The sequence below is a fragment of the Aulostomus chinensis genome, chromosome 8 (genome assembly GCF_037954235.1).
Source record: "Aulostomus chinensis isolate RoL2024-O1b breed Wild chromosome 8, RoL_Achi_v1.0, whole genome shotgun sequence".
Taxonomy (NCBI): domain Eukaryota; kingdom Metazoa; phylum Chordata; class Actinopteri; order Syngnathiformes; family Aulostomidae; genus Aulostomus; species Aulostomus chinensis.
This window is the reverse complement of record NC_141327.1, coordinates 21,174,106-21,201,746: the sequence shown is the minus strand read 5'-3', so window position 1 is coordinate 21,201,746 and position 27,641 is coordinate 21,174,106. Positions and strand designations below refer to the sequence as shown.

The window sequence follows — 27,641 nt, the reverse complement described above, 5'->3', positions numbered from 1 at the left end:
TCACAGGTCTCTGGCACAGAACTCTCCCTCCTCTGCACAGTATGTCAACTCCCCACCATCTTTTCTCAAACCCCCACACCCCACCCCCCGCCCCAGCCAGCTCACCCTCTCTGGGTGATCAATAAAGATGCCCTAGAGTGTCTTAATAAAAGTTGAGAAGAAGAAGAAAAGACGATGAAGGCTGCTGACCTACAAGTAGTTAAAGCTATGTGAAATTAAATAAAGGAACTCTTCCTAATTATTCAGCATGGAAGGTTTAAAAAAGTGACTATTTATTTGGCAGGAATAATATTTTGTGTTATAAGCACCATTGCACAGCAGGCTCGGGGACAGGAAGGAGTTTTTTTTGTTTCTCAATGAATCACCCTGTGCTCTCTTCTTTCATCCCACCACCCACCCTCCTCTGTGTGTGTGTGTGTGTGTGTGTGTGTGTGTGTCTGCGTCCCCCAAAAAACATCACACTGCGCTTTTATATTCTTAGGAAACCCACACACTGAAGTAAATCTCTGCGCAACAGCAATATCAAAGCAAATAGCACACCTTGTCTGCAGTTCTGGAGAGAAAATGAAGCCCCCGTGTCTCCTTAGTTACCAATTATATTGATAGGAGTCTAATGAAGAGTCCCCTCAAGTGTGTTATCTCTCTAAGGGGTTAATAAGATTAAGAGCATTTTTTAATAGGTACAATCTCTGCTTCTTTTTTTTTTTTTTTAAGAAAATAACTTTTTCTCAAGGCACATCATGAAAAGATTCTCCATAACCGCCATCACTCAGCATTCAGACTAAGTGTTATCACGCAAGCTTCGCACATTCTCTGAGTAGGCGCTGTGTCGGCCCGGGTATCCAACTTGGATATAGCACCGCCCCCACTCATTCAATCAGGGTTCATGGAAAACCTGGGAAACTCATGGAATTTCAAAATAGCAATTTTCAAGGCCTGTTAAAAATAAAAAATTTAAGTCAGAAAATGTAGGAAAAATACACGCATGTTAAAAGTATTACATTGACTGTGTCGTTTATGCTGTATCAAGCCAATTCATGACTGATAATGGTCAAGCCACTTCAGTGCTATCAAGTGAGACGCTTTGTCATTCAAAACCGGATGTAAACCACATTTTTGGGAAATGAAATTGTTTTCAACATGGCGAAAAATAAAACTAAAACGCGTAACATCACGTCTTTTTTTTTTTTTAAGAAAAAAAAAAAAAGAACCATGCAGAAGAAGTCTCGAGATTTTTCAACATTACCCAGCCCTGCGCCGTGTTAATTTCTCAATGACGCCATTTAAAATTATAATCTCATATCTGGCCCTAAACTCACCCTAATCCCTCCGTCTCTATTGGTCTCTTTTCTTACTGGGAGGTTCTGTGCAAGAGAATAATCTTATGCCATGAATGAATTACTCAGTTGTTCATTTGACCAACAGACTGTAAAGGGACATTTTCACAACAAACAGTCATTTACAAATCATTGACATGAATGTAAACTGTCAATGCCCCCCGCCCCCCCCCCCCCAAAAAAAAACAGCTTTAAAAAAAAAAAAAAACTTTCTAGTTTTTTGTTGTTTTTTGTTTTTTGCCCTCCTGCAGTGTTTGAAGAGAGTGCAGATAGGAGGTAAAATTCATCAAAACAAACAAACAAAAAAATCATTAAAGAGTTGGTCACCAATAAATGCACCACAGAGTCAAAAGCAAAACCACCTGTTTGTCAAAACGAAAACAAAAAAAAAACACCTCAGCCCGCCCACCCCTCCCTCAGATAGCACAAGATGGTCATATTGCTGTGTCTCATGAGGTCCCCTGATCGATGGGTAACACTTACGTCGGGACTGACCACTGGGAGCGCAGACGATAACACCTTAAGCTGCCATCGATTGGATTATTCTTTTATCGCTCCTCTCCCAGTGACTCCCACCCAACAAACACATAGTCAACACACAATAACAGTAAAATGACAAAATAAAAACAACAGAAGAAAAGAAAAGAAAACATGCTTCAAGCCCAAAAGTTTTGAACCCTGTTGGTGACCATTTGGGGTGACTAGAAGCTGCCATGGGAGTTTTACCAGTGTGTGGTTTTCAAAATGTTTCCGTGACAGAGGCTTCACTGGCAGACGGGCGGGTGTCAAGACTGGGGAGTGCCTGGACAAGGTGGAGAGAAAAAAACCCAAAACAAAACAAAAAAAACAGTAGAGACCAAAGGGGTGAGGTTCTTCTCTTCACGTGCCCCCTTGCTCATGGAAGTGTCAGCTGTTTTGGCATGGTTGGAAAAAAAACAAAACAACAACAACAACAAAAAAACACAAAACGAAGCGTTGAGCCCCGCCAGAGGAGAAGAAGAAAAGGGTGGGGTTAAGAGAAAAAGGGGGAGTACTGGAGGGATGACAACCTGAGTAGGGGCTGAGGAGGAGGAGGAGGAGGAGTAGGAGGGAGGGAGGGCGGGAGGGGGAAGAGGGAAATCGAAGGCTCACCAAGGCACAGAATGACAGCAGGAGTGTCACCCAAGGGAGAGGGGCCAGTGTATCAGCTCCCCTGCCCCCACTCTCCCTTCAACAAGCCTGGCTTCCTGTCTGTCTCTCATACATATACACATACATATAGATAGATAGATATACTCTTTTTTTGTCTTTTCATTACAAGAGAACATTTAGGAAAATATAATACAAAATTTAGTACAAGAAATATAGACTACACTGGCTAATATAACCTTTAGTGACAGGTAGCTTCTTTTTGTATGCAAGTTTTTGTTGTTCTTTTGAGTCTTTTGTCGTTTTTTATTCTTTTTTTTTTTCTTTTTTTTGGTCAGACTGGTGGTGGACTGGCCCTTTTTGTAAAGTTTCGGGATGCCGAGCTCTAAAGACTGCCACAAAAAAGTGAGGCTTTATGATTATTAAGTGGTCAGAGAGCGACAGAAGCGCCTCCTCCGTCGATACTGTGCATACGAGTTAGAGAAGACGCGTGGTCTTCAATCAGCAGAAGCTCAGAACAAATAAAGAAAAAAGAAAGTCATAAGTCTTGTTACAGGAATGAAAAGTACTACCGAGTGTGATTAGTTTAGCTAAGGTTAACTACAATAAACGCCTCGAGAGAGAACAAATCATTAGAGCTGGCCCCCTTTTTTTAACATATGTTCCATATTTACAGCTTTGATTTGTTAATCAGGTCAAATTCAAATTAAAAAAAAAAAAATCCACACTGAACACTGCATGAAGAAGCAACAGAGCTGTAGAGAGATATGGATAGATGGAGTTCTCTCTTCGTAACCACTCGCTTACCATCTACAGGGTGAAAAGGTAAAGGAAGTCTCCCGTAACGGTCCACCAGAATCATTTAAACACTCCGAGGAAGCGTCTTCCTCCAAGTGTTTTTTTGCTACATCAATTCGCTACTGAGAAGGTTTTTTAAGGAATAGAGTTCTAGTTGAGAGGCGACTCTTTGCTTTGTTTTTTTTTGACATAGTAGTCCATCCACACTATAGGGTTGGTATAGTGTAGTGGTCAGTAGTGTGGAGTAGTGGTTAGGGAACCCAACCAGAGGGAGACACGAGGGGTTGGACAGTAAAAAGTCTATATACATTCTCACGTCTCAGCTACAGCTCTGCAACTCTTTCAGTTTGTCTCGGGCCAGAAAAAAAGGCCCCATTTGGTAAACAAGTGTACAAACAGAAGTCGTATTTTTTAGAAGAGGTGCTTTGACGGCATGCGAAATCCCTGCTGCTTCACTCTTCTGCTGAGTTAGACGAAAAGATCAATGCCACTCTCATGCCTGGTCAATGAAATACAGACCTTGAGACTTTTAGCTGAGCGTAATTTAGCTTAACTTAGCATAAAGACAGGAAATGCGGAGAAACGGGTGGCATAACTCAAGCCAAAAAAATATGCCTTAAAGCAGATTTCTCTCGTTTGTTGAATAAACAGAATCGAAGTGCAAAATTCACAAATTGAGGTTTTATGGAGAGATAATGGTGAAGTCACTGCTCCTGGATAAAAAAAAAACAAAAAAAACAATCCAGTGGTACCTGTGAAACCGCCATAAACCTACAAATTATGGATTTCACAGTGAGGATTCTGCAACATTAACACGTTTCGATTGATGACTGAAAAGAACCAGGCTAACTCGCTCTCGTCATTCCAAAGGTTAGCTAGGTGTTTCCTCTCCCGAATGTTATTGATCTTCTCATGTAACTTTGACAGAAGCTGTTTCCTCACACTATTGCCTTAAGCTTTTACCATTTTCAGCAGTCAGACGTTTCAAGGAAATCTGCAGAAGCTGTAAATCTTCCCGTGCGAAGGGAAAGATGCCGTGTGATTCACTTTTTGAGGTCTTGATGTTGCGTGTATTGCAGAACAAACATAGTGTGAGGCCTTGTCTGTTATTGCCAACATGGAGCTTATATTTTGTTTTTGACCTCTCTTCAACACTCTCTCTCTCTCTCTCTTGCAAACACACTCACACACAAACACACGCACACTCATGCACTCTTCCATCCGCAAATCCTGATTAACAAGTCAAAGCTGTCCATCACACCACAGAAGTCCCCAATAAAAACCACAAACTCTACTCTGCTCTCTCTGAGCCTGCAGCAACACTAGGTTGGGGTTGGGAGGGCAGTGGGAGGGCAGGGCGTGTCAGGAGGGGCAGGTTCAGGCAGGATACAGCGGGGTGAGGTAGGGTCAGTGGTATAGGAAGGAGGAAGAGGAGGGGTTAGGGAGGCTTTGAGTGGCATGTCAGCCCCGTGTGCTTCCCGGAGAGCCGGAGCCTGGATTGGAGAAACAGATTTGGAGCGTACCGCCTTTGTGGACTGGTCTGATGTTGGTAGAGGGCGGCGTTGCGGACAGTAACAAGTCAGGGAGAACAGGGTGTGGGGGGAGGGGGTGATTTGGGGGGGATGGGAGAAGAAGCTGGGTCAGCTGATGGCCACCAGGGTCTAACAGTGGTGTGGCTGCAGTCTGTGGGAATGTGAGGCTGTGTAGCTGGTGTCGCTGGAGCTGCTCTGGAGGCTGTAGTGGTCCTCTTCCTCGCCATCACTGATACTGTCCACACTGTCTGCCTCACCAGGGGTGAATTCCATACCCTCGATGTCCACCTCTGCACACACAAAATAAACACATATGCTTATTTCCAGAGCAGCAGGTATACTTATTAGGGATTCTGCTGGACCTGTGAGTTAAACCAGGAGTCAGTGAGCCATTAAAGATGCTATGTGCAAGAATCCTACTCCACACTCAACAACAACAGGGGGCAGCAAACCACCAATTGTAGTTACTTGGGTATCATAAACTTCCATCCATCCATTTTCTATACCGCTTATGCTGTTAAGGGTCATGGGGGGGTGGAGCCTATCCCAACTGACATTGGGTGAGAGGCGGGGTTCACCCAGGACGGGTCGCCAGCCTGTCACAGGACCATCAGGAGCAATTAGGGGCTTAGTATCTTGCTCGAGGATACTTCAACATGGTCACCGGGGGAAATGAGGATGGAACCAGCGACCCTTCAGTTGCTTGACAGCCACTCTAGCTCTGTGCCATGCTACCCCTGGTATTATAAACTTGATAAGCACAAAGCCCAGCAAGACAATCAAACAGCTGCAAAAAAACAAACAAATACTGCAGAGAGCAGACTGGATGTTACAGTGGCTAACTACTTCCCCTTGAGGCACAAAGTGGTACTACAAGGATCAACCCTGGCAAAATGGTTAGCACAATCACTTTTTAACCTAATATGTTTAAATACTGTACCTTTAACCCTGAGCAAACAAGCAGATCCACGGACATTATTCCCAATTCAGAAACATACAGCGAGTAAGCATTTCAAAAGAGTCAATCACACCCTGACTCTCACTTAGCTGGCAGGAAATTACAGTTATCAGCAGATACAAAAAGTGTTGGTGGACAGCAGAAATGGCCCTGACCTCAGAGGACAATGCATTTGATATGCACCAGATCACAAAGAACCACAGTAGCTTGAAATCTCTCCCAGTCGGTAGCTCAAGTGGAGAAAAGACAGATTTCTTCATCTGGAGAGTGATATGTTAACCTTTTGACCCAGGGCATCACCTGCAAACAAGACTGGGCTTATCACTGAGCAGCTTTTAACTTGGATCACTGTGTGGTTAAGACATCAGCGGACAGACAGAGGAACGCTCATACTGGGGTTACATGTAGCTGAAAGCTCTGATGGTTTCGATAAAACTTGGAAAGACAGAATCCATGTCAAAACCAGTAGGTCTTTACCGATCTGTATCAAATATGGAGCTGAGGAGAAAACTGTGTAAAATTATCCAGACTCAGGTTCTCCCGGCGGGTTCATGCTCGTTCTAGTCCAGCTGGTTTCCTCGGTTAAGTCAGCGTACCTTGCTCCGAGTCAGTGGAGATGGTAGAGCCCATGCTGTCAGTGCGGATGCGCTCCACAGATCCGGAGACAGAGAGCTGCTCCAGGCGGCGTTTGAGGTAGCGGTGCTCTCGCTGCAGCTGCTCCTTCATGTTTAAAGCCTTCCTGTCCTGCTCCTCCAGCTTCTGCAGAAACACAAACACCAAATGACAAAAAGTTAACATTTGCAAGACCCAAATACCTCCGTCTACTTTCTCTTAAGGCTGGATTCTCTCTCTCTCTCTCTCATATATATATATATATATATATATATATATATATATATATATATATACACACATATATATATACACACACATATACATATATACATACACACATATACATATACATATATATACATATATATATACATATATATACACACATATATATATACATACATACATATATACATGTATTTATACACATAAATCTACACTCCCTCACTCCCTTGTATTTAATGCAAGTTTCTTTTCCAATAAATCTTCTAAATAAACTCTTTATTATTATTACAATATTACTACTGTCTGATACAGTGCTTAAACTTTGACTGGCTCAATATTCACAGATACTGTTACTGATGACTGAATAATTTGTGAAAACTTGTGACAGCAGTTTTAGTTTTCTTCTATCATCTCCTGCTACTCTCTGCCCATGTTAAAAACTGAAAGTATTTTAGCAACAATAAAATTTCAACATTTCAATATGGACACTCAAATGACTGTGTGTGGTCTACATAAACATGAACATTTGTAAAAGTCTGACTCAACATGGGATTGAATTTAGCACTCATTTGCATTTGAAAGTGTTTGTTGGTTAATCGAGTCACATATGTACCTCCCTGAGACCAGACCAGAAGACACAGTGATGAGAATTAACGCAAATCGTTTGAGCAGCACAATAAACAGGAAATGTAGGGTTAAAACTTGCCATGTCTGGATTTTCCACCCACCACATTGCACTACTGGTAAACAGCAAGATCAGTATAGCGTGTCCTTACGTACACAGCTCATTCTCTACATGGAAGTTCTGTAAGCACAGATGTTACATTTTATGAACCCTTCAGTGTCACTGCCCTGCTGCACACAAGTCTCTTATGTGTCGCTTGGTGTGTGTGTGTGTGTGTGTTGTAACAATTATTGAAGCATGGAGGAGGATTTGAGCAAACTTAACATGCAGTTGTGTCCTTTCAGATATCCCAAGAAAAGCCACCAAATGTGCTGCATATTCACACGTGCTGAGTCAGTCTTTCGTTCAGTCGTTTGGTGGTCATGAATTTGAGTGAGATGACAGATAAAAAGTTGCTCTCCAAGCCAAACTTGCAAGAAGTGGAGCCTCAAGTTGACTTCTGCTGTCACCATCTTTACTATTTGAAACCTGAGGTAACCATATTTAGACTAAAGCTAAATTTCACATCAGCTGCTGTGATGGTAACTGCATTTTCCACTTGTAGACCATTACCACTGACAGGAAACAGGTTTGGTGCCAATTTGTGAATCTTACCTTAAACTCAAATTGCACTGGTTCAAGAACCTGCAACAGGTTGGTCGGTAAAAAGCTTAAGGGAGGCCAAATCCTTGTTTAAGCTTGATTAAAATATAAAGGGGTGACTAATTGGAGGGGGGAAAAAAACACCCACGCAGGAAGCATTTTTTGCATCAGGCTGTAACATTATTGGTGTCTGTGGGAATTTTACTCACTTCTGTGGCCACTCAAGGAACTGCAATTTTTGGCCTGAAGGTTACAGCTTATTGTTTGCATATAAATACTTCTAAGCAGTTTGTAAACAGCCAGAACCAGAGTCTAGAGTGATAATTGCCGGTTCTGCCAGTCCAACGCTTCAAAATTAGAAAAAAGTAAAACACACAAAGAGAAAGAAATTCCTCCAATGTGATGAGGTGGAACCAGTCAAACAATCAAAGCGATATTCAAAGTTTCATGATAGTGCTGATATGCTAACTGATCTCACAAATATTCATCACAAAAGAACAAAAATTCTTCACCTTGATGTGCATCTTGGCCCTTTTCAGCAGGCTCAGTGTGGTGTGTCTTGTGCTGTCTGGACCTAACGGCACCAGCTTCTTCAATTGCTCCAGGTACAGCCGCAGTTTGGCACGTCTGCAAACACAAAAGTAGACAGGATGAGTCAGCAAACATCCACCAGCAGAGATGTGAGATAGCAGCTACACAGACCAGCGAGAGCTTAACCACAAGAAGGGCAGAAACGTATAGAACACATTCTACAAGACTTTGTGTCCTTCTGTTGCACATTAAATGGAAGCACAGACCCTTCAGTGTTGAGGTTTTTTTTTTTTTTTAGGTTTTTTTTTCCCCTGCACAAAGTAACAAGTGTTTGTAGAACCATAGGACAGCACACCATCCTTATCACTGTCCATCTCAATCATCTGTATGAATTCATTTATGGACCAAGTGGCAAACCCAGGGTGAACTCCACTGATGGTGATCCATTAAAGCCGCATGCAGCCACCAAAAGTAAAAAAAAAAGCCTTACTGACCAACTTATGAGAAGTTATTCATCTGTTCTGGTCAGTCTTTTGGCTGAACCTGAGATGCAAAGCGTGGCCCCAGAAAACCCAGTGTCTCTGCCAAAAACCCCACAGGCCAACAACCCTGGCTCGACAAATAAACAGCTCTACTCGATGCAGCATGTGGACTTTGTACGGATATTGTATATCATTTCAAAGGACTGCTTTTATTCACAACATTTTATCAGCGGATTACCTCCCCTCTCTGTCCTTGGTCCATTCAAATTTGTTCATAGGGGCCTTTCAATCCTCCATTAGTCAAGCTAGTCCATGAACCATGTCTTTGTTCTGAGCAAGCCTTCCCCCCTCTCTCTCGTTCCTTTGGCTAACTCTGTCTGAACGGTAAACAAACTCCGACAATGGCAGGTCTCCACTGGCCATCGCTGCCACCACAATAAACCTAATCAGAGAAATGAAGCTTTCTGAGACACTATCTGCAGAGCTGAAACACTGGAGGCCGCCACTACAGCACAGGCATACACATTCTTCACTTCTTTACACACACACACACACACACACACACACACACACACACACACACACACAAGGGCTTTCCTTTTCCAGGAAGGGCGTCACCTATGTTTTTCACATAAGTTAAGACCCTCTCAGTAGCCAGACAGCCAGAGGCTAACAAGTGAGACTAAACATAGTGATAATAGCATTTTTCATTTTTAAGCACCATTTTTAATGCAAATAAAAAAATATGAGCAGAAGTCCTTGACTCCATCTCTACCTCTCTACAGGTGCATAAAGGCGTTCCCCAAAAAGGGCGTGTGAAAGTGCTCTAGTTCTTTTATTTCCTCTTCTCCCGAGGGGCACTTCCAACCCCCCCCCCCCCCCCCCCCCATCCGCTGAACCCTTCCACCCCTCTACTGCACTCTGCCAACACCAACACACCCTCATCCCACTGGAAAACAAGTGTCTTCTGAGGACAGGGGTGGGGGCCCACCTCCAACCTGCCCCAGTCACAACCACATGAAGCACTTGGACTCTGGCCAGGGGAAGCAGGCAGGAAAGAGCTGGGGGTCTGCAGCAGTGGGGGTGGCGGGTGGGAGGGTGGGGGTGTTTTTTCGAGGGAGTGGGGTCCAGGCTAGAGGATGACTTTCTCTTGGTTTGAAAAAAGGACTCTTTGAGTGCAGTGTGCTCAGCTGCACTAGGCAGTGCTCCATACACATCATCCATAGGGTAACTTGAGCCAATGGGCAACCATCTTACCGCCCCCCCCCCCCCCCCCAGCTCCCTCTCTTGTAATGAAAAACAAAAACAAGGCGTTCCCCAAATTCTCTGCCTGACTACCCCCCCAGGAAAGTTCTGGCATTTTTACTGACTTGTTCATCTCAAGCCCTACCTGTAGGCTCACCACATATTTTACCTGGCATGAAAGGGTCAAAACATGCACTGATGCACTTTCATCACTTTTAACACACGGAAATAAAATCTATGTCAGCACTGTTGGGTGTTAAAATGTTCAGATATACCATTTGCTTTTATTACAACCTAAATCAGAAGCAGACTCACCACGGAAAAACCACGTTTGAGGCTGGAGACCCATCAAACATGAAGAAGTAAAAAAACAAAAAAAACAAAAACAACCTATGATGGAGTAGATTGACAACAACTGTCCTGTGATGAATCTTGGCTTTGCCTGTGAAAATGTCCTTCTTACATTTGTTGGCAGTAAAACTGCAACTGTACAAGATCGATTTTCTAACTACAGAGCAACAGCTTGACATGTTTTCACCTGTGTTTGTCTGGTTGGTTGCAACACTGCACAAGAACTACCAGGGAAATTTTCACCAAAACTTGGTGGAAGGGTGCAGCACAGGCAAAGGAAGAACACATTAAAGTCTGAGGCAAATCTCTACGACATAGTTTTGTTTGTTTTGTTTTTATTACATTCACAATCTACTTCTACTAAACCATCAACATCCTCTTAAAAAGAAATTCAAGATGCGAAACACAAAATTTAATTGGTTAAATGTATATCAAGTTTAAAGGGAAAGTAAAACCACAAGTTCTATGAAGTAGACATTTTGAATCTTTTCCTCATATCACATGAATTCTTATCAGCAGTTGTCCAAACACCCACTTTAGAGGCACTTTAAGGACTTCGGCTTGCAAGCTCTATAGCTGCTACTAAATGAACCTTGCGGTGAGTGAGCAATGTTGATCTCAACTTATATGAATATCAAATAACAAAAAAATTATGTTGCGCTTCCTTGAAAAAAAAACAAAAAAAAACACCGTGTATGACCTGTGGGTTTGTCCTGACAAATTGAATACATGTTGTTTCTCTCTTGGAGTCACATGTTTGCTGTTCAAACTGTGAAATGAAATTAAAAGTCACTCAGAGTGGCAGATTTCTCCCCCTTCATCTGAACTGTGGCTTTTGGCATCACATTACACTTGTTTGTTTTTCTTGTTGATAACACTGATCTAATGTTTCTGTAAATTGCGTTTTGAACATGTCTGGGCACAGCCTCTCTCCCTGTGATTTTCAATCTGTCTTTATTGTGACTCTGTTCAAGAAAAGCTTCATGTGTTTGATGCCTATCACAGGACAGGACCTGGTTAAAGCTGGCGGCGTGTCCCTGACAGCTCCCTCCAGGCAGCACGTGTTCCCCTGCCGTGAGACACACTCACTATTTTTCTTCAAGAGTGCACAGCCGATTTGGAGTGGGACCGGACCCTCCCTCCCTCACGTTTGTTATTCCTAAGCCAAGCCCTGGTCACGCTATGTTTATCAGATTGCTTCAAACAGCCATGCAGAGTGTGGCACCACATTAACCAGAATGTTGTGTCGGTGAAGTAGAGCAGACAGTTTACATCGCCTGCTTCTCAATCACATCAAATGTTCCGATTTGTCTGAGTTCAAAAAAGGAAAGCTCTTTGATATTCTGATCAGAGTTTTGCAACTATTAGTGTGTTCTAACATACAGGGTTGTAATTGAGGCAGATCTCTGATGGAATGTGTGGCTACAGTTCAAACAAAGTGCAAACATCAAGGTTTCATTGTCCACTGCTCACTTCAGTCAAGGACTTTGTTTTTAAAATATACAAATCATCTCATTTCAGTATGTTTATGATCTCAAAATGTGTAAAAGTGCAACATTTAGTCCACCTTTTTAGGTCTGAAACTTGTTTGTGCAGAGGAGGAGGATTGCTAAAAGTGCAAAAACAAAATGCCCTGTCATTTGTCTGCATGTGAAGGTTTGACAGTAAATCTGCTGCTTAATTTGCTGTGGAGTCATGTCTGCAGGAAAACAACCACCTGACTGCCCTCACGTGCAGCGCACCACGGGATGATTTGTTTCTGATCTCTGGCCTTCCCTCCCCCTTCTCTTCCCTCTCCATCAGGGGCTCAGTGCCATAACAAAGCAAAAGCGGTAGGGAGGAACTTTTGCTCAGAAAGCTCCTTGCTGCCGAAACTGGAACAAGCTATTTAAACTGCTGACTTATGCTCCAAGGTTACCGGGTACAGACTGGCCCTTTCTCACTGATCTGCTCACACCTCAGCCCTCGGAGGCAAAACAAAATGAAATATCTTGTTTTGCTGCTTAAATCCAATGTGAGCTATGTACATCTGACTAATGTACACACTTAACATATGTAGCGCTAAAGGAGGACAGAGGTGACGGGTTCACTGTGTCCACACACACACACACACACACACACACACACACACACACACACACACACACAGTAGTTAACACACTTTGGGGTGTATGAGTACAACAAGCACAGTGCAGCCTGAGAAGGCGAGCCAGTACAAACAACGGGCCTTCACCCCTCACTCACTGTACTGTTTAATGAATTTGCTGCAGCCCAGCAAATTCCTTCACCCGTACACCCAGAGCTGAGTGGCTTGGCTGGCACTGAGCCAAACAGCCAAACTAAGGTCAAGGGTCATCAGAAAGACCACTTCGGTGTTTCCTCTCACTGCTCAGGCTGACTTGTTGGTCTTTGCCCAACAAAGGAAAAGGCAGTACGATGTTTCTGGTGTTTGAGCCCAAAATAAACAAATTCAGATGTCAGTATTTCAGATATTACTGAATGTACTAACAGGACTAAGTGGGAACATCACAACTTCACTAAAAAAGAAATCTGGTGCCTGGGTAGTGCAGCGGTCTATTATGTTGCCTGCCAACATGGGGGCCACTGGTTTGGTTTCCCAACCAAGGCTTTGTTGTGCGACGGTACAAAGTTGATCATGTCTGCCAAAAGGAAGCCAGATGACGGGGTGTATGCTACACTAGCGCCTCCTGTGGTCGGTCTGCAAACCTGTTCCTGTGGGAGGATAACTGGGTAATAGTGGTGTCCTCCCACGTGCTATGTTCTCCAAGGGATGCTCCTCACCGATGACTCCACATGTGACGGTGGAAGCATGTGGTCATCCGAGGTGCTGCCCGGAGCGGCAGACGGGGTGTGGACAAATAAGATAAAAAAAAAAGAAGTCATCTGTCAGGACGAAGACTGTAAACAGATTATCTAAGGGGTTTAAACTCCTTATTTGAAGGCAACAAAGAAGTTCAACTGAGGCCCAAATTCATAACATCCAATATGATGGTGGGTCATACTATACAGTTTCCCTCTGCAGCAGGAATGATTTCCACTGCTTCAGTGTGGTTAAACAATCTTACTGAGGTTTACACCCTGTCTGATTGACTATCTGCTGATGTTTCTGCAACTGTGCAGTAGCGATGTTGCAAAGTTCATGAGTCACGAGTTTCTTTCGCTCTTAAAAAGCATATTACTTGTTTATTCAGTACTGATATGTTTGGAACCCTACAACTATATTTTATGGCAGCAGAATTCTTAATTAATGGTCTTGATTATGTTTTTAAAAGGGCAGAGCAACATTTAGTACTCTGCATCTGGCCCCCTGTTTGCAGATTTGCACTGGGAAGTGAAAGTGGGGGCTGCATTGCGTGGGTGTGGAGCACCCTGGTGCACTGGTGAAATTTGAGGTTGCCAGAGGAGTGGTTCCACATCTGGCTGGCAGGTTGCAGGGGAGTATGAGACAGATGGGAGGAGGCTTGAGGTGGTGAGGGACCCTACCCTGGGGCCAGCCAACAAGCAAACACGCTCACACTGGATCTTTCATCAGCTCTTCATCAGTCTCTGTGTTACCCTCCAGCTCTGTCCGAAACATGTTTACATTTAACCGAGGTCTGATGCGCTGTATCTGACAAATAAGAGGGCAGAAAAATAAGATGAAGTAAGTCATGCAACACTGATAAAGTGGCACACCACACTACCCACGCCACTGAAACTAAACCAGACACAATGCAGGTAGATGTGACGATCTCTTCTCACACTGATATGAAATGTCATCCGTCTGCAATGAGCTGTTTTTGTTTCCTGCCATTGAGGATGCCACGCCCACCCACTGTGTGCAGTGACAACTGCCAGACGAGACAGACGGACACAAGTCCCCCATAAACACATTCTCTTGACAGCAGGAACATGAAGCTCGCATTCACATGACTTTGCTCTGACACGCAAGCAGCAAACAAACACTGAATCAACCATAACAGCAGTGCAAAGAGTGGGAGGGGCCTGTGTACTTCACCTCTCACAGAAGTACACTAAAGAAAAGGCTCTGTATGCTTTACTGGTGTTTAAACAACAGGAAACTGAAGAATTAGTTGCTCGCTCATAGAAAATGGAATCAGAGCGCATGCTTGGGAATGCCCTCTGATTAGATTCATTTGATTTTTTTTTCTCTGTGTACTGAAACAATCCCCTGTGTGAGCATGGATCATTACAAAATCCCTTCCTCAGCACAGCCAGCTTACACTGGTGTTAACAAAAAAACATATGTCAAATAGAATTTAAAGAGGCGAGCGTGTGAGCAAACAAAGAGGGGGAAGCTAAAGAAAAGGTTTCCCTGTGTGTCTCTGAATCACTTCAGCACAATGTCAAATGACAGACTTGGAAAGTAATTGCCTTCCGCTGCGTGCATCGAGAAGTACATCTGCAAATGTTGGATGGACTAGCAGAGACAAGTTCAGTGAGCTCAATAAACACATTCCCCTGACACGGGGAGCTCTGGTTTTATAGTGAATCCCTGTCAATGATTAACACACAGGAATCCTGTGGCATGAGAGAAGTGACATGTTGACTGTAAAAGAGGTTTTAGAACAGTGGGATGGCGTCCGATATGGGGGTCTGGCTAAATCTAAGTAGTCCTGAGATGATAAAGAGACTCTCCACTACCTGAAATGAAGCTTGTTTTTTCTCATCTTCTCAGTTTTGCTTTATTTTCTTGCACATTACAGATAATTAGTTTGCCTTCACGTCACTGAAAGACCACTCGTGATCCATTGCAACCTGTGTCTAATTTTCATGTCAAAAATTTGAAAGTCTAAGAGCTGCTGTTAGAATAACTGAAGTTATTACAGACAGATACATGACAGAATACTAATCCCTCAATGCAAAAAACACAAACATTTGCTTGTGCTTGTGTGTGAGTCAGGCAGCACCACATGTGGATGCGGCTGCAGAGCATTCTAGTAATTCTCGGCCTGCTAGTTTTGTGACCCCCTTCCACAAACTCTACCCCTAAACCGCCTCTCTTACTTAACTCTGCATTCCAGTGTGTGTGTGTGTGTGGACGTATGTGTGTGTGTGTGTGTGTGTGTGTGTGTGAACGCGCGCATACTCTGCTGACCTGAATTTCAGGCTGCCTGCTCCACACACAGCAGCCACGTCCTACACTGCCGCCCATCCCTCCCTTCAGAAACACTCAAGAATGTCTCCTTCTTCTTAGGCGTGCAACCAAATCACTGAACAGTTCAGACAACATGCTGTCCTCCCTGCTATCCTCTCTTTCACTTCTTTCTTTAATTGCTTTCTCTTGCTCTTTAAAACCCCAAAGCTACGCCTGCACCTTGTTAAAATGCATCCAACACAGTTGTTTTATGAGCATCAGCTGCTTTGCGGCAGTTTACTGACACACAAACACGCACCTTCTCACCTAAATGTGGGTCTGCAGGGTCACATACATATCTCAGAGAGTGTCGAAAAAAACGATCATCTGCCGGCCGAATGCAAACTGTCCAGTTAGCAAACAAGCAGCCACTCTCTGACCATAGCTGGGCTTGACCAGAGCAAGTCGTGGAGCTTCTCAACGCCTGGTGACCTTGGGGCGAAGAAATTCCACATGTGACCTCTTCTGCTGACCTCCAGCTGTAGCCGGTTTGTTTGTCCACATGAAGAAGAAGCCTCTGCTGTCCTGACCCAGACTTTGCTGAGACTATATCCATGGACTTCAGTAAATACATAACTTGTCCTAACAGTAGAAAGCAGCAGCAGCAGAACACATCCATTATAATTAACTGAAATGGCTACACTGACCATAAGACCTGCGTGGGCCCACACGGCAGACGGGAATTTCTATGCGGCTCATCTGTTTTTTTGTCTCTTAGGCGCGGTAATGCGCCCTACAGGCATAAACTACATAACATGTAAAATAGAAGTATGAGAACAGATCAAAATAAAATCTTTTTTTTATATATATATTTTTATATATATATATATATATATATATATATATACACATATATATATGTGTGTATATATATATATATATATATATATATATATATATATATATATATATATATATATATATATATATATATATATATATTCCCCCTTTGTGATGTGCTGTGGTAGCATCATAGCAAAGCATTAGCTTTGTACTTTTTGGGAACTGCATTTTTATACTTCAGAAATCCTAAATCTTCAGACGGACTGAAGATCCTCATCAGCTCCTCGTCAACTCTAAACAGGTCAAGACTGCTGATCAGGCACACAGCGAGAATGAGTGATTTTCCAACATGGAAATTCCTGTTTTCACCCACATAAATCATCACTCTGGTTTATTAACTGCCCTAAGGACTTGAGGTCACCACACATACTCATGAGGAATGTATCTGTTCGTGTGACATTTGAGGAAGTTACAAGGCTAGGTGAAATACTGTGAGCCACAAAAACCTGTATGGATCATCAAAACCTAGTTTGAATTGAGGAAAAGCTACCACAAGTCCATCGAATAAATACAAGATTATTAAGATCATGAAACAGACACAATATGACCTTAACCTCAGCTGACATTCACGAGTCTACATTAAAATGCAGATTAACAGGATTAGCGGGTCCACCAGCGCTTGCCGTCTTCCACATAAAAACGCTGTCTCAAAAGCTGATTTATACCTCAAAAGAAGAGAAACTGGCACAAATGAGTTTTGGCAGACAGTCGAGTAAAGAGTGATAAAGGCTCTCTGTGAGAGGGGAGTGTTGTGCTCCTTCCCCTTACAGCCTCAGGTTTCTGCTGACTCAGGCACTTTTGGGGGGGTGGGGGGGTGGGGGTGGGACGGAACAGGACAAAAAAAAAACAGATAACAGAAAAACAGATGTGGTCTGGAAAAAGAGAGAGACAAAGAGAAGAAGACAAGGTGACAAGGTAAAGTAACAGGCTTATGTATGGCTCTCCCTCCTGCCGACACACAGCTATAACTTAAAAACGCATGCACGCACACACGCATGCACACATGCACGCACCGACGAGCTCCCCTCAAGAGGATGGAGCTCCACAAAGCCAAATAAGTCATTCATCACAGCTGGGAGTGGAAGACACAGGGAGAGTAAATTTAATTAGTGAGAAGATTAGAGTGTGACAAATGAAGCGCCTGATGCTATTTCCATGAAGTGCATTTAAAATTAAAGATTAACAGGTGTCAAACAGTTGCTGCAATGAGATTTATATTGTCGAAGAAAAATATTTGTCGTAACAATTGACAAACTTTGGACGTTACTCTGTGCAAGCTCAGAAATGAAACAGAGAGCTATGGCTGGGTGTTGTCTGTGTCTGGAGAGATAAAAATAGAACTGTAAATCCCTTTTCAATTGAGGGAAGCAGCATAAACATACCAGATACTCTGCCTTTCACGAGTGGACTCAGATTTCCTGTAAACAGGTGATATGTGGGAAAACAAGCTCTGTAGTTTCGAAATGCTTTGGTGTAGCAAGAAAAGGAAACTTGTGGCATGGACAAGTCGTCAGAAGTGTGATCAAGAGCGGTTGAAGTCAGAAATGGGAAGGAAGCAATGTTGGTGAAGCTCAGCCACACAGTAGCGTTTGGTTTCACAGAGATATCAAGTTGATCCGGCAAGGGGGGGGGGGGGGGGGGTGTGCAGAGTCATCGTGGACATGCACAACTGTCACAGCTGCACTCCGGCTGTAGCAGATAAGCAGGTTGCATCAGGACACACAACCCTGTGTGACGCTGCTGGCATCCACCCACACATCCCATTCTGGGGGATAACGTGACTCTCATCAAAAACAAAATACAGAGTGCCTCCTGAACTACAGTGAAGGCAGCTTTACGAGAGACACCCAGCATGCATGATATCAGTGTGTGTGTGTGTGTGTGTGTGTGTGTGTGTGCGTGCTGTTAACCCAAAATTAAACAAATTTACCCAGAAACACATCCAAAGGCTGCCCCATGACACACTTGTCTTACATTTGTCAGACTTGCAAGAAGAGCCAAGTATCATCCTTGATACGTTTTCTGGTAGAAATGCACTGATCTTTTCCAATGACCATAATTAGCCCTTTGACTTTTCAAAGCAGGAATATGACAAAGCTGTTACGCCTTGTAAAATTACACAGAAACACAATTCGGTAACAGACTGTTCCCCCTCTGCAGTGGCAGTACGATCGCATCGGAACAGCACAACAGCTCACTTGAAACCAAAGATGCGTCTCTGAGTTGACATGTTGCACCTCTTTGATGAGCACCAGAATGTGATGTAAAATCACGATCTCCGGTGGCTTTGGTTGGTTTGATGTAACCCAGCAGGGCATACGAATGACAGCGCCATTTGTTATTCATTTTTTGATGAGGTATCTCCTTACAGTTTTCCTAATACATTTTAGAACATTAACCTAAATAGTTTGTGTTTGCATTTAGCATTTCTGAACTTTTGTTCAATTAAAAAAGGAAAGCATCGGGAAAAAAAATTAATAACAACTATGATGTTCATACTGAATTACAGGTATGAAAGACATCAGACAGAGGAAACTCATTTCCACTTCTCATATTTGTAGTCTCAGTCTTACTGTCGTGGCATTAAGCTCAAGGCAATAATTAAGGGAAGAAAAATCAAATAATCAACTGACAGCTTCAGCTTCCAGGTCACGCAAAGGAAATGAATATGTCCTTGTTTTTTGGAGTTGTAGATACCTCAGCTTTCTGGTCATACACTGCTTCCTGTCAGTTTGGGAGTACGGGATATGAGGAACTTGCTTGTTTAGAGTTGTATATTTGTAGCCAACAACTATCTGATGAGTGATCATAAATTCAAGCCCGGTGGCTTCTACACCAGACATTCATCAGTCACCTTGTCTACCACGTGAACATACAGTACAAGGATGGCTCTGTGTTGTACCAGCGTGAACCAAACACAGAGACACATGACCAAACAAAGACTGTGAGTCAGGCCTCAAACAGCAGCACCTCCCTGGAGTGGCGTCTGAGGGCGTGAGGGAGGTCGAGTGTTTGGAAATGATTCTGGGGTGACAGCAGATTCAACTCTGATTGGATGATCAGAACTAGTCAGATACTTCTTAAACTGGTTGAACAGGACAGTTGAAAAATGTTGTTGTTGTTTTTTTTATTAGGACATAAAGAAATCATGCATGGATTTTTCTTCAGCTGAATTCATTTTAGAGTTAATGTAACAAATTTTCAACTTTGACAATCTGAAAAAAACATTTCAACAATTTCCACTTAGGAAGAAAGGACTTCTTGTTGGGTGGGCGTTGACTGTTGATTGACCAACCAAAGAATTTTCTAAGCATTTCATGTCAGTTACAAAGCAACAGCAGGCATTATTTCCTGCTCTTACACCGTAAATGTCACTGATCCAACTTTAAACACCTGCATGTTGGTAATGAGCGTGTAGTTCAACGCCGCAGGTCTAGAAAGAGATTGAATCATGGTGTTAAAGAGCGTTTGAACATAATTTCCTTTCATGACAGCCAAACCTGACAGCATAAGACCAAAAATAACCTTTCCCATTATTTTATATTATATTACATATATATATAAAAGATCCCCTCTCAGAAAACCTGTGGCTATAATGACAATAAGGGAAGTGAGTTAACTGATTTATGGGACGATTTACTGGCATATGTCATTTTAACTGGTCATCAGTCGGTTTCTACCAAACCACAAGCCGTCATCGGACATGAGGTAACTGTTGTGTCTCAACACCTGCAATCACCCAGGGCCAGGGTCACTTCTCACCAGAATATGTCTGCACATGTTTCTTGTTCCTCCACACACATCTATTACTCACTCAAAGACATATGACTAGTAAACCCCAACCCTCAACGTGCATGACAGCACATATCTCTCTCTCACACACACACACACACACGCACGCGCACACACACACGCACACACACACACATTCCTCCCTGCTCACATGCTGATAGTCACATCAGCTGTTTCCTAAATCCTTCAAGCCTGGCATTTAAAAGAAAGAAGACAAAAAAAAAAGCGAGAGTAGCTTGAGCTGACCTTGATGCATATAAAAATAGTTGAAACTGTTGTGCTGCTTCAGTTAAGGATCCGTCTCTGAAGAATCTAAGATTAGTTACAACAAAGAAGAGTTCTCTCTCAAGTCAAAAAGAGCAAAAGCAAAGGAGGGGTTTGCCTTTAATGAGCAGGGATATCACATCACCTCTAAATGAGCTCTGTACCACAGAAGGACGAGTGGGAAAAACAAAGCTGAGCCAGAGTGAGATGTATGCTGGGAAGAGAGAGAGGAACCACCGGGTGTGTGTGCCATCTGTAGGGTTCTCAGTTTGGAAAAATGACAGGCTTGGGCCAGACTGATCCCGCCTCTGTGCCCCAACGTCAGTCTGGGCAAGATTATCGCATTACCGTCAGGATTCCCTTTCCATATAAGGTAACCATTTCATTCGTGAAATAGAGACAGATCTAATCAAGGTAAAGGTGCTCTTTGAATTCAGCTTATTATATCTTTTCAGACTTGAGGAAGTAATTGATTACATTTCAGGCTCTTTGAAGATGACCTCTGATCTGCAGTTGACAGAAAAGTTTACCCACAGCTAGTTACCCTTCCCTTAGCATGTAAGGAATTCATGAGTGTAGACATGCACACCAGTCAGGAAAACATGAGAGTTGGGGGGGGGGGGGGGGCGTAAGATGTCACCTTACCTGTGTTTCTCCAGCTCGTTGTGTGACGACCTACAACAAACAAAGAGACAGGTTTTTAGATCAGAAATCTGTCAAAACACACCTTACATGTCATGGCACGAGGGTTAGAGGAGGTGGTGTCAGGGTTCAGAAGGCTGTGATCTAAATGCAAGACAGGTGGAAGCCAGAGCGAAAAGTAACAGTTGATCTGAGAAACATCTGGAAAATAATGTCAAGAGAGTGAAGACAGGCTTTGGCTCTTTTCCATTTGTGTGTGTGTGTGTGTGTGTGTGTGTGTGTGTGTGTGTGTGTGTGTGTGTTTCATGTTTTTCTGTGTCCATGTGGCTCCACAGTGGTTGTACAAGACATGCAATGCTACAATATGTCCAAAACAGGCCCTTTATATTTCCATATTCCTCTGATTTCTACTGGATCACACAAGCATCATTTTCTAGTAATAGTCTATGATTGTGCAACAAAAGCCCCGTTCTCCTGCTATGGGAGAGGGTTTAAAACCAGGTCAAATGACCCTGCAGCAGACATGGGTATTTGTTGGCTCCTGTCCAGGTGGTCATTGGTAACTTGTCAAATGTGATGCTCCAGAAAAAAAATAAAAACAAAACAGAAAGGCGATTCACTTACTCACAATAGGGAAGAGGTCAATCTGCTTTTTTGGTTTACTTGGGGTTTGAAAAAACAAAACAAAACAAAACAAAAAAAATGTCAGCAGTGATGAACAGTGGAAAAACGGCATCAGTGTCACTCCAAAAAATCTTTTCTTCCATTGCAGTGTGACATGCAGCAGAGGACAAATATGACAGAGAGAGAGAAAGAGAGAGAGAGCAGTATCTGTGACACTGCACCCCCTCCACCCCCACCCTGCCCACACACACACACACACACACACACACACACACACACAAACAGCTTTAGTAGCTGCACACTGGCCGAACAGCAGCGTGGGTAAAAAACACACTCAGACGTCTGGAGGACTAGACGTTGCAGAATTCCTCAGCGTGTGGGCTATTCCAAGGAGAGCCCCCATTATCATGTGCAGGCCGGGAACGGCGAGGGCACTGCAGTCCATCTGAAACAGGACCTCTGTTCATGAGACCGTCATGGATACCAGCGCAATAAAAACAAAAACAGCATCAACAAAAGAGCCAGACTGACAACAAGCCTTTTCAGATTTTCCGGCTGTTTGAGAGCCCTTGTGCTTGTGAGGCAGTGGTTCCCACAGCTGTGCCACGAGAGTCAGGGACTCTGTATGGGGACACCGCCGGATCTATCGATGTGTACAGGATTTTGCACTGCTGCTGCTAATAATATGATCTAATCTGGCAAATGAGTTGTAAAAGGCTGGCTAGGAGCTTTATAAAGGAAGTTGTGCTAGTCAAACCTGTACACATTGGGGAAATGTCCCAGTCAAAGCAAAGGGTGTGACCAGGAAAATACATGGCTTACTGTAGAGGAAAGGAAAGCACAAAGACCTGTAACAACAGCAGGTTAGTACACACCTTTACATGTTATGTAAAAAAAATGGTTTGGCATGCAAAGGAGCACGTGATCTGATCTAATAAACTGATAATCAAAAATTGTAAATGAGCCTTACATCAACCTTCACACCAAGAGTTGGCAATGGTACAAAAGATGTTAGCAAACCCTTTTTTTTGGGGGGGGGGGGGGGGGGTGTCATCCGAGTTATTTATACTTCCAGTTCCACGTCTAGTGTGACACAGAGATGAGCAGGAAACCCTCTGCAATAACATTTTGAGGTCCCTTTTTTTTTAAAGCCTAACTACTCAGCAACAACCCAACAGTAATCTCCACCAGGGGTTGGTCTTTACATAGTCTTGTCCGGTTACACATGCACCTTTTTTAATTTCTGCATTTAATCAAGATAACAGACATGTGATCACAGCAGTGTGTGTGTGTGTGTATGTGTGTGTGTGTGTATGTGAGGTTGCACAAAGCAAAGCGTTGTGCTTTATAACTAACAGCCGCCTTTTGTTTAACTGAGAATACAGTTTCAGGTCAAACATGAAACATGTTTGTACTTCGCTCCCCCCTGGTGTCCTGCTGGAGCTCACTAAAGTGTTGTAGGAGAGTATAAAGGGAATTGGGGAATTTGTACACACTGCGGTGGCACATTCACAAGAAGAGTAAAAAAGGGGGGTCTGGTGCATAAAGCTGAGTAGGCTGGTGTTTCAAGGAGTGTGAAGGTGTCTGTTTCAGCTGCCACACCCACCTGCCACATCCCCATACACCCCACCACTACACACACACACACACACACAAATAATTGTGTTGTGCTGTCACGATGAGAGGAATGTGGAAGAGACAACATTCTCATTTGAAATAAAGCGTGTGGACAGTTTCAGATTTACCAGACTACACACCTAAAAACAGGAGTAGTAGCGTCATTAAGAAAGTGATACAGCAAGTTAACACTCAAAATCGCAACTGAGATTGTTATGTTTCCACTGACAGGCACCCTCCACCCACAGTCTCAAGTACAAAAAATATACTCGCAAGTGCAGTATTCCAACTTCATTACTGTCCACCACGCTACATTTATACTCCTACTGTTGCATGAAAGTGTCTAGAAAGTGAACAAACATTGTATTTCACTTAGACAAACGTTGCACAGCATGCACTCTGCTTGTATGCATGTTACTAATGAGTGTGTGTGTGTGTGTCCTGAATAGATTCAATTCTTCAAACCTCTCAGCCAATCATGTCACCCACATTATCAGTCACCGTCCCAGTAGAGTGGCACTGGAATGCGTCCTTATACACAGAAATAAGTTCAAAACGTCTGGTTCCATTATCTTGAAATCAATGGGTTTTTGTTAAATGCTAAAAATAAGCCCAAGCTAGCGTTAGTATTTAGTTCTACAACATTAAACACATCAGTACATACCACACTTGTGTATTTCAAAGTGTCTAAAAAAACAGCGGTTGCTATCAAGTAGCTAAATTAGACTACAGAGGTTTTTGTAGATGACTTACATTTCATCATGCCGAAGAAGTGCAAAGCTAGTTCGAGTGATGAAGACGTCAAGTCATTCATTGGTAGCGAAACGTTAGCTCAAAACGTTCAAAAACCCTAGAGACGCATTATTATCTCGCAAAACAAAACATGCAAATCTAATAAATTTTGACTGCCACAAAGCTTATTTTTTTGCAGTAATCCACAATCCAAAGTCAAAATCTCATTGGCTTTTGGTCAAGGGAACCCATGGCAACTCTGACTTCTGGGTTGGCCTCAAAAAATATCTCATATAAACACAGATTTAATTTCAGAGATTTTACATCTTCTGATGTTGAAATGAACACTGAACCAGCAGAGTGTTACTGGGAGATTTGGGCTGATAGAAGGCTTTAATCTGCTGCATCTCAGCAGCCGAGTAAAACAACAACAACACGTGACTTATGAATGAGTGAAAGTGTGTGTGTGTGTGTGTGTGTGTGTGTGTGCGTGCGTGTGTTGTGGTGGTAGGGGGCTGTGGTTCCTGACATGGGACCCCGTATTAAAGCGCTCACACATACATAAGGTAACCACATGAAGGGGCAGCTTAAAAGCTTCACACGGGTGAAAGCTGTCTGACCGAAAGGTTTGTGTGTGTGTGTGTGTGTGTGTGTGTGTGTGTGTGTGTGTGTGTGTGTGTGTGTGTGTGTGTGTGTGTGATTCCTCAGTATGAGGAGAGCTTTAAGTGTGTATGCGTTTGTGAGTGAGCGTGTGTGAGAGAGAGAGAGAGAGAGAGAGAGAGCGAGAGAGAGAGAGAGAGAGAGAGAGAGAGAGAGAGAGAGAGAGAAGCAGAGTTGACAGTGTACGCGTGGCAGTGTTTATTGGAGACAAAACAGAGAGCCCAGCCCAGGAAGGCAGGCAGTAGAAGAAAGATGGCAGTGTGTGTGTATGTGTGTGTGTTTGTGTTTGTGTATTAAAGCAGCGAACGCGGACACGAACCATCAAAACTGCAAACAGTTGTGTGTTTACCTATTGTTCTGAGTTTTTCTGGAAATTGGCGAGGCTTTCGTCTTCTTCCTGGAGAAGTCGCTACTGTACGGTAAAACAGACGCATAGCCGTGCTCTGCCTCTACGGAGAAAACCAACATGAAACAAACACGCATGTTAACGTATTATCTGTTAGCAAACACACACACCTTGGGTCCCCAGGAGAAACGGCGGAGATAAATGTCGCTTTAAGAGGAGCGAAACATAAAGAATGTAATCGTGAGGGCTGTACTTCAGACGGGCAATGCTACATTAGCATCTGTCATATTTACAATGTCACTCTTCCAATTCCCAACAGTGAATACCATACAATAACTAACCATGCAGTTAGATGTATTTAAAACGCAACTAATAACTACATGGCACACTTTAAAATAAATAAATAAATAAATAAATAGCATCTCTTCTTTTCTAGCCTACATGCTACCGGGTCCTGTTTGCACTCATCGCTTGGTCCCATTGTCTGTAAAGTGACATCATACCTGCACCATGTCAATGCCAGTTCGAACTTCACCCAGGATAGAATGTAAAGCTTGCTAGCAGTTTAACTTTTTATTTTTAATGTCATTATTACGGTTTAAAAAAAAACCTCTCATCTTGTCAACTGAGCTTGAAATACCTCTGTCTCTTCTTTCCAAGTACTCTGCAGCCTCCAGCAGAATTAAAAGAGAGTTAAGTTCCATCTCGTTCTTGTCTTGTTATAAAAAAAATAGAAACAGTCTATTTACATAAATGTACAAGTCATAAAATACTGGAATGGAGATTTAAAAAAAACTGCTTCGGGGCTATGTATATGCGCCGCAATTCAGTTCTGAGTCTTGGTGACTTCAAAGTACAGCAGCGTTACCAACAGCACCTAACTAAAACTCGATGACGTGAGTGACCGCGCCTCTATCCAATAAGAAAAGCGTATAGGCGGGGCCAACAAGCAGAATACAACCAATGAGATGGCTGAAAATGTCATTTCAGGATTTGATTGGCCTGAGCGGGTAAAAGTCATTAGGGACATACCCTAGCAACAGCCTGTATGCCGGCCTCCTCAGTAGCTGATTGGTTGGATGGCCGGGCAAGCAGCGTGTGATTGGCTTAAAGGGTTTATGGGCGTATCTTGTAGCTGAACCTGGGCTGTTGTTTTGGTTGGCAAATTTGATAACTTCTCACAATTTACAATGCTTTTGCACTTGGACCGTGACGTAATCCACGTTCAAAGGCCACTCAGTCATCAAGCCTCTTACATTTATCAGTTATTCTTCCTAAAAATGTGGCAGAGCAGAATTGCTCTCTTTTGTGCTCATTTCCTGCCTGAGTTGTAATGAAAGTTTTTCATGAGCTGGCTGCAATGTTGTTTTTTTAGAGTGCTTTAAACTACATCAAATATGGAAGTGGGTTTTTTTTGCAATGTTTTTGAAAAAATAAAGAGAAAGTCCTCAATTTATTTGTATGTAATGCTTTTCTAATAAAAAAAAACATATTTAGGCTACTATTTCTAAAGAAGCCTTTACCATTTTAAAGCAAAATATCAAGTTTGCCTAAGAGTTAAAAAATGCAAATGAAGGGATAAATCGCTGTTGTTAAAGTAAAAGCTTTTGATTTTATGTAATGAAGTCATCAAATAATCTACTCTGGTCTGACTAAAGTCCGTATCACGTGACTCAAGTCCCCACCACTAGTGTCAACACTAAAGTAAAATCCTTGAGGACCATTGCCGCACATGTTCTTCTAAATAAAAAGTTTCACATGGGATCCTAATGGGGCCCTCAACCCAGATAGTTTGGCACATGTTTTGAGTTATGCTGGAAAGGACAAATTGTATAGTGATTATGTTGCAAGCTGCAGGGACGATGTCAGTATGGGTTCCCTCGACCAAACTACAATGGGATTTTTACACTGAATTTTAAATAACCCCCAAAAATAAAATTGGTTGCAAACAAAGGTCGATACTCAAACACGTTTTATTCAGCAAGACACCACTCGTATGACAATTATTTATTTATTGCTAACTTATTTACGTGTTGTAGGACTCATTCCTACACCACACTGCAATCAGCAAATGGTACATGATATTAGGCTGCATCAGTTTTACTTTGTATACCTAATACAATGAGAAGCAAGTGTGTATGTTTATTATTTCTCTTTTTGAGAAAGCGGGTCATTTATATTGCTTTTATTTGGTTTGCATATGTTTAAGCCAGGCAGGAGTCACATTTATATGCTGTACGTGAATTACGTAGCCTACCTCAAAAGCAAGAGTTTTCATGTTTCGCAAGATGCCATTTTATGGAATACTCAAATATCAGTATATCACAGTTTGTATTTCCATGATGCTGGCAGCCTTCAGGATGCGGATAGCCTCCGTGTAGTGTTTGCTGTGTTTTGTTTGTGTGTTGATTCCCACTTATGAGTCAGAGCTGCTTGCCAGATGATTAATGATCTCTCCTTCCAAGTTATTTTAATTTACCATCGCCAGGTCACA

The 27,641-nt window shown here is 42.8% G+C and overlaps 1 protein-coding gene across 1 annotated transcript; it reads right to left on the bottom strand.

Annotated features, from left to right (window-relative positions):
- Window positions 1-1,505: 1,505 nt before the first annotated feature.
- On the bottom strand, window positions 1,506-25,995 carry mxd4 (MAX dimerization protein 4). The gene is made up of 6 exons (XM_086211641.1): window positions 25,788-25,995; window positions 25,151-25,250; window positions 21,172-21,201; window positions 8,373-8,487; window positions 6,350-6,512; window positions 1,506-5,085 (listed from the first exon to the last, which is right to left on the bottom strand). The coding sequence occupies exons 1-6, from the start codon at window positions 25,849-25,851 to the stop codon at window positions 4,925-4,927; spliced, it is 633 nt and encodes a 210-aa protein (XP_086067767.1). The 5' UTR covers window positions 25,852-25,995; the 3' UTR covers window positions 1,506-4,924.
- Window positions 25,996-27,641: the final 1,646 nt, after the last annotated feature.

What these genes read in the sequence shown, in the direction of transcription:
- mxd4 (XM_086211641.1), bottom strand. Translation starts at nt 25,851, where the DNA reads ATGGAACTTAACTCTCTTTTAATTCTGCTGGAGGCTGCAGAGTACTTG. An exon ending in CTTGGAAAGAAGAGACAGAG is followed by an intron (nt 25,251 to 25,787) that starts GTATTTCAAGCT and finishes TTTTCTCCGTAG; the next exon opens with AGGCAGAGCACGGCTATGCG. An exon ending in GGGCCAAGATGCACATCAAG is followed by an intron (nt 6,513 to 8,372) that starts GTGAAGAATTTT and finishes GTGTTTCTGCAG; the next exon opens with AAGCTGGAGGAGCAGGACAG.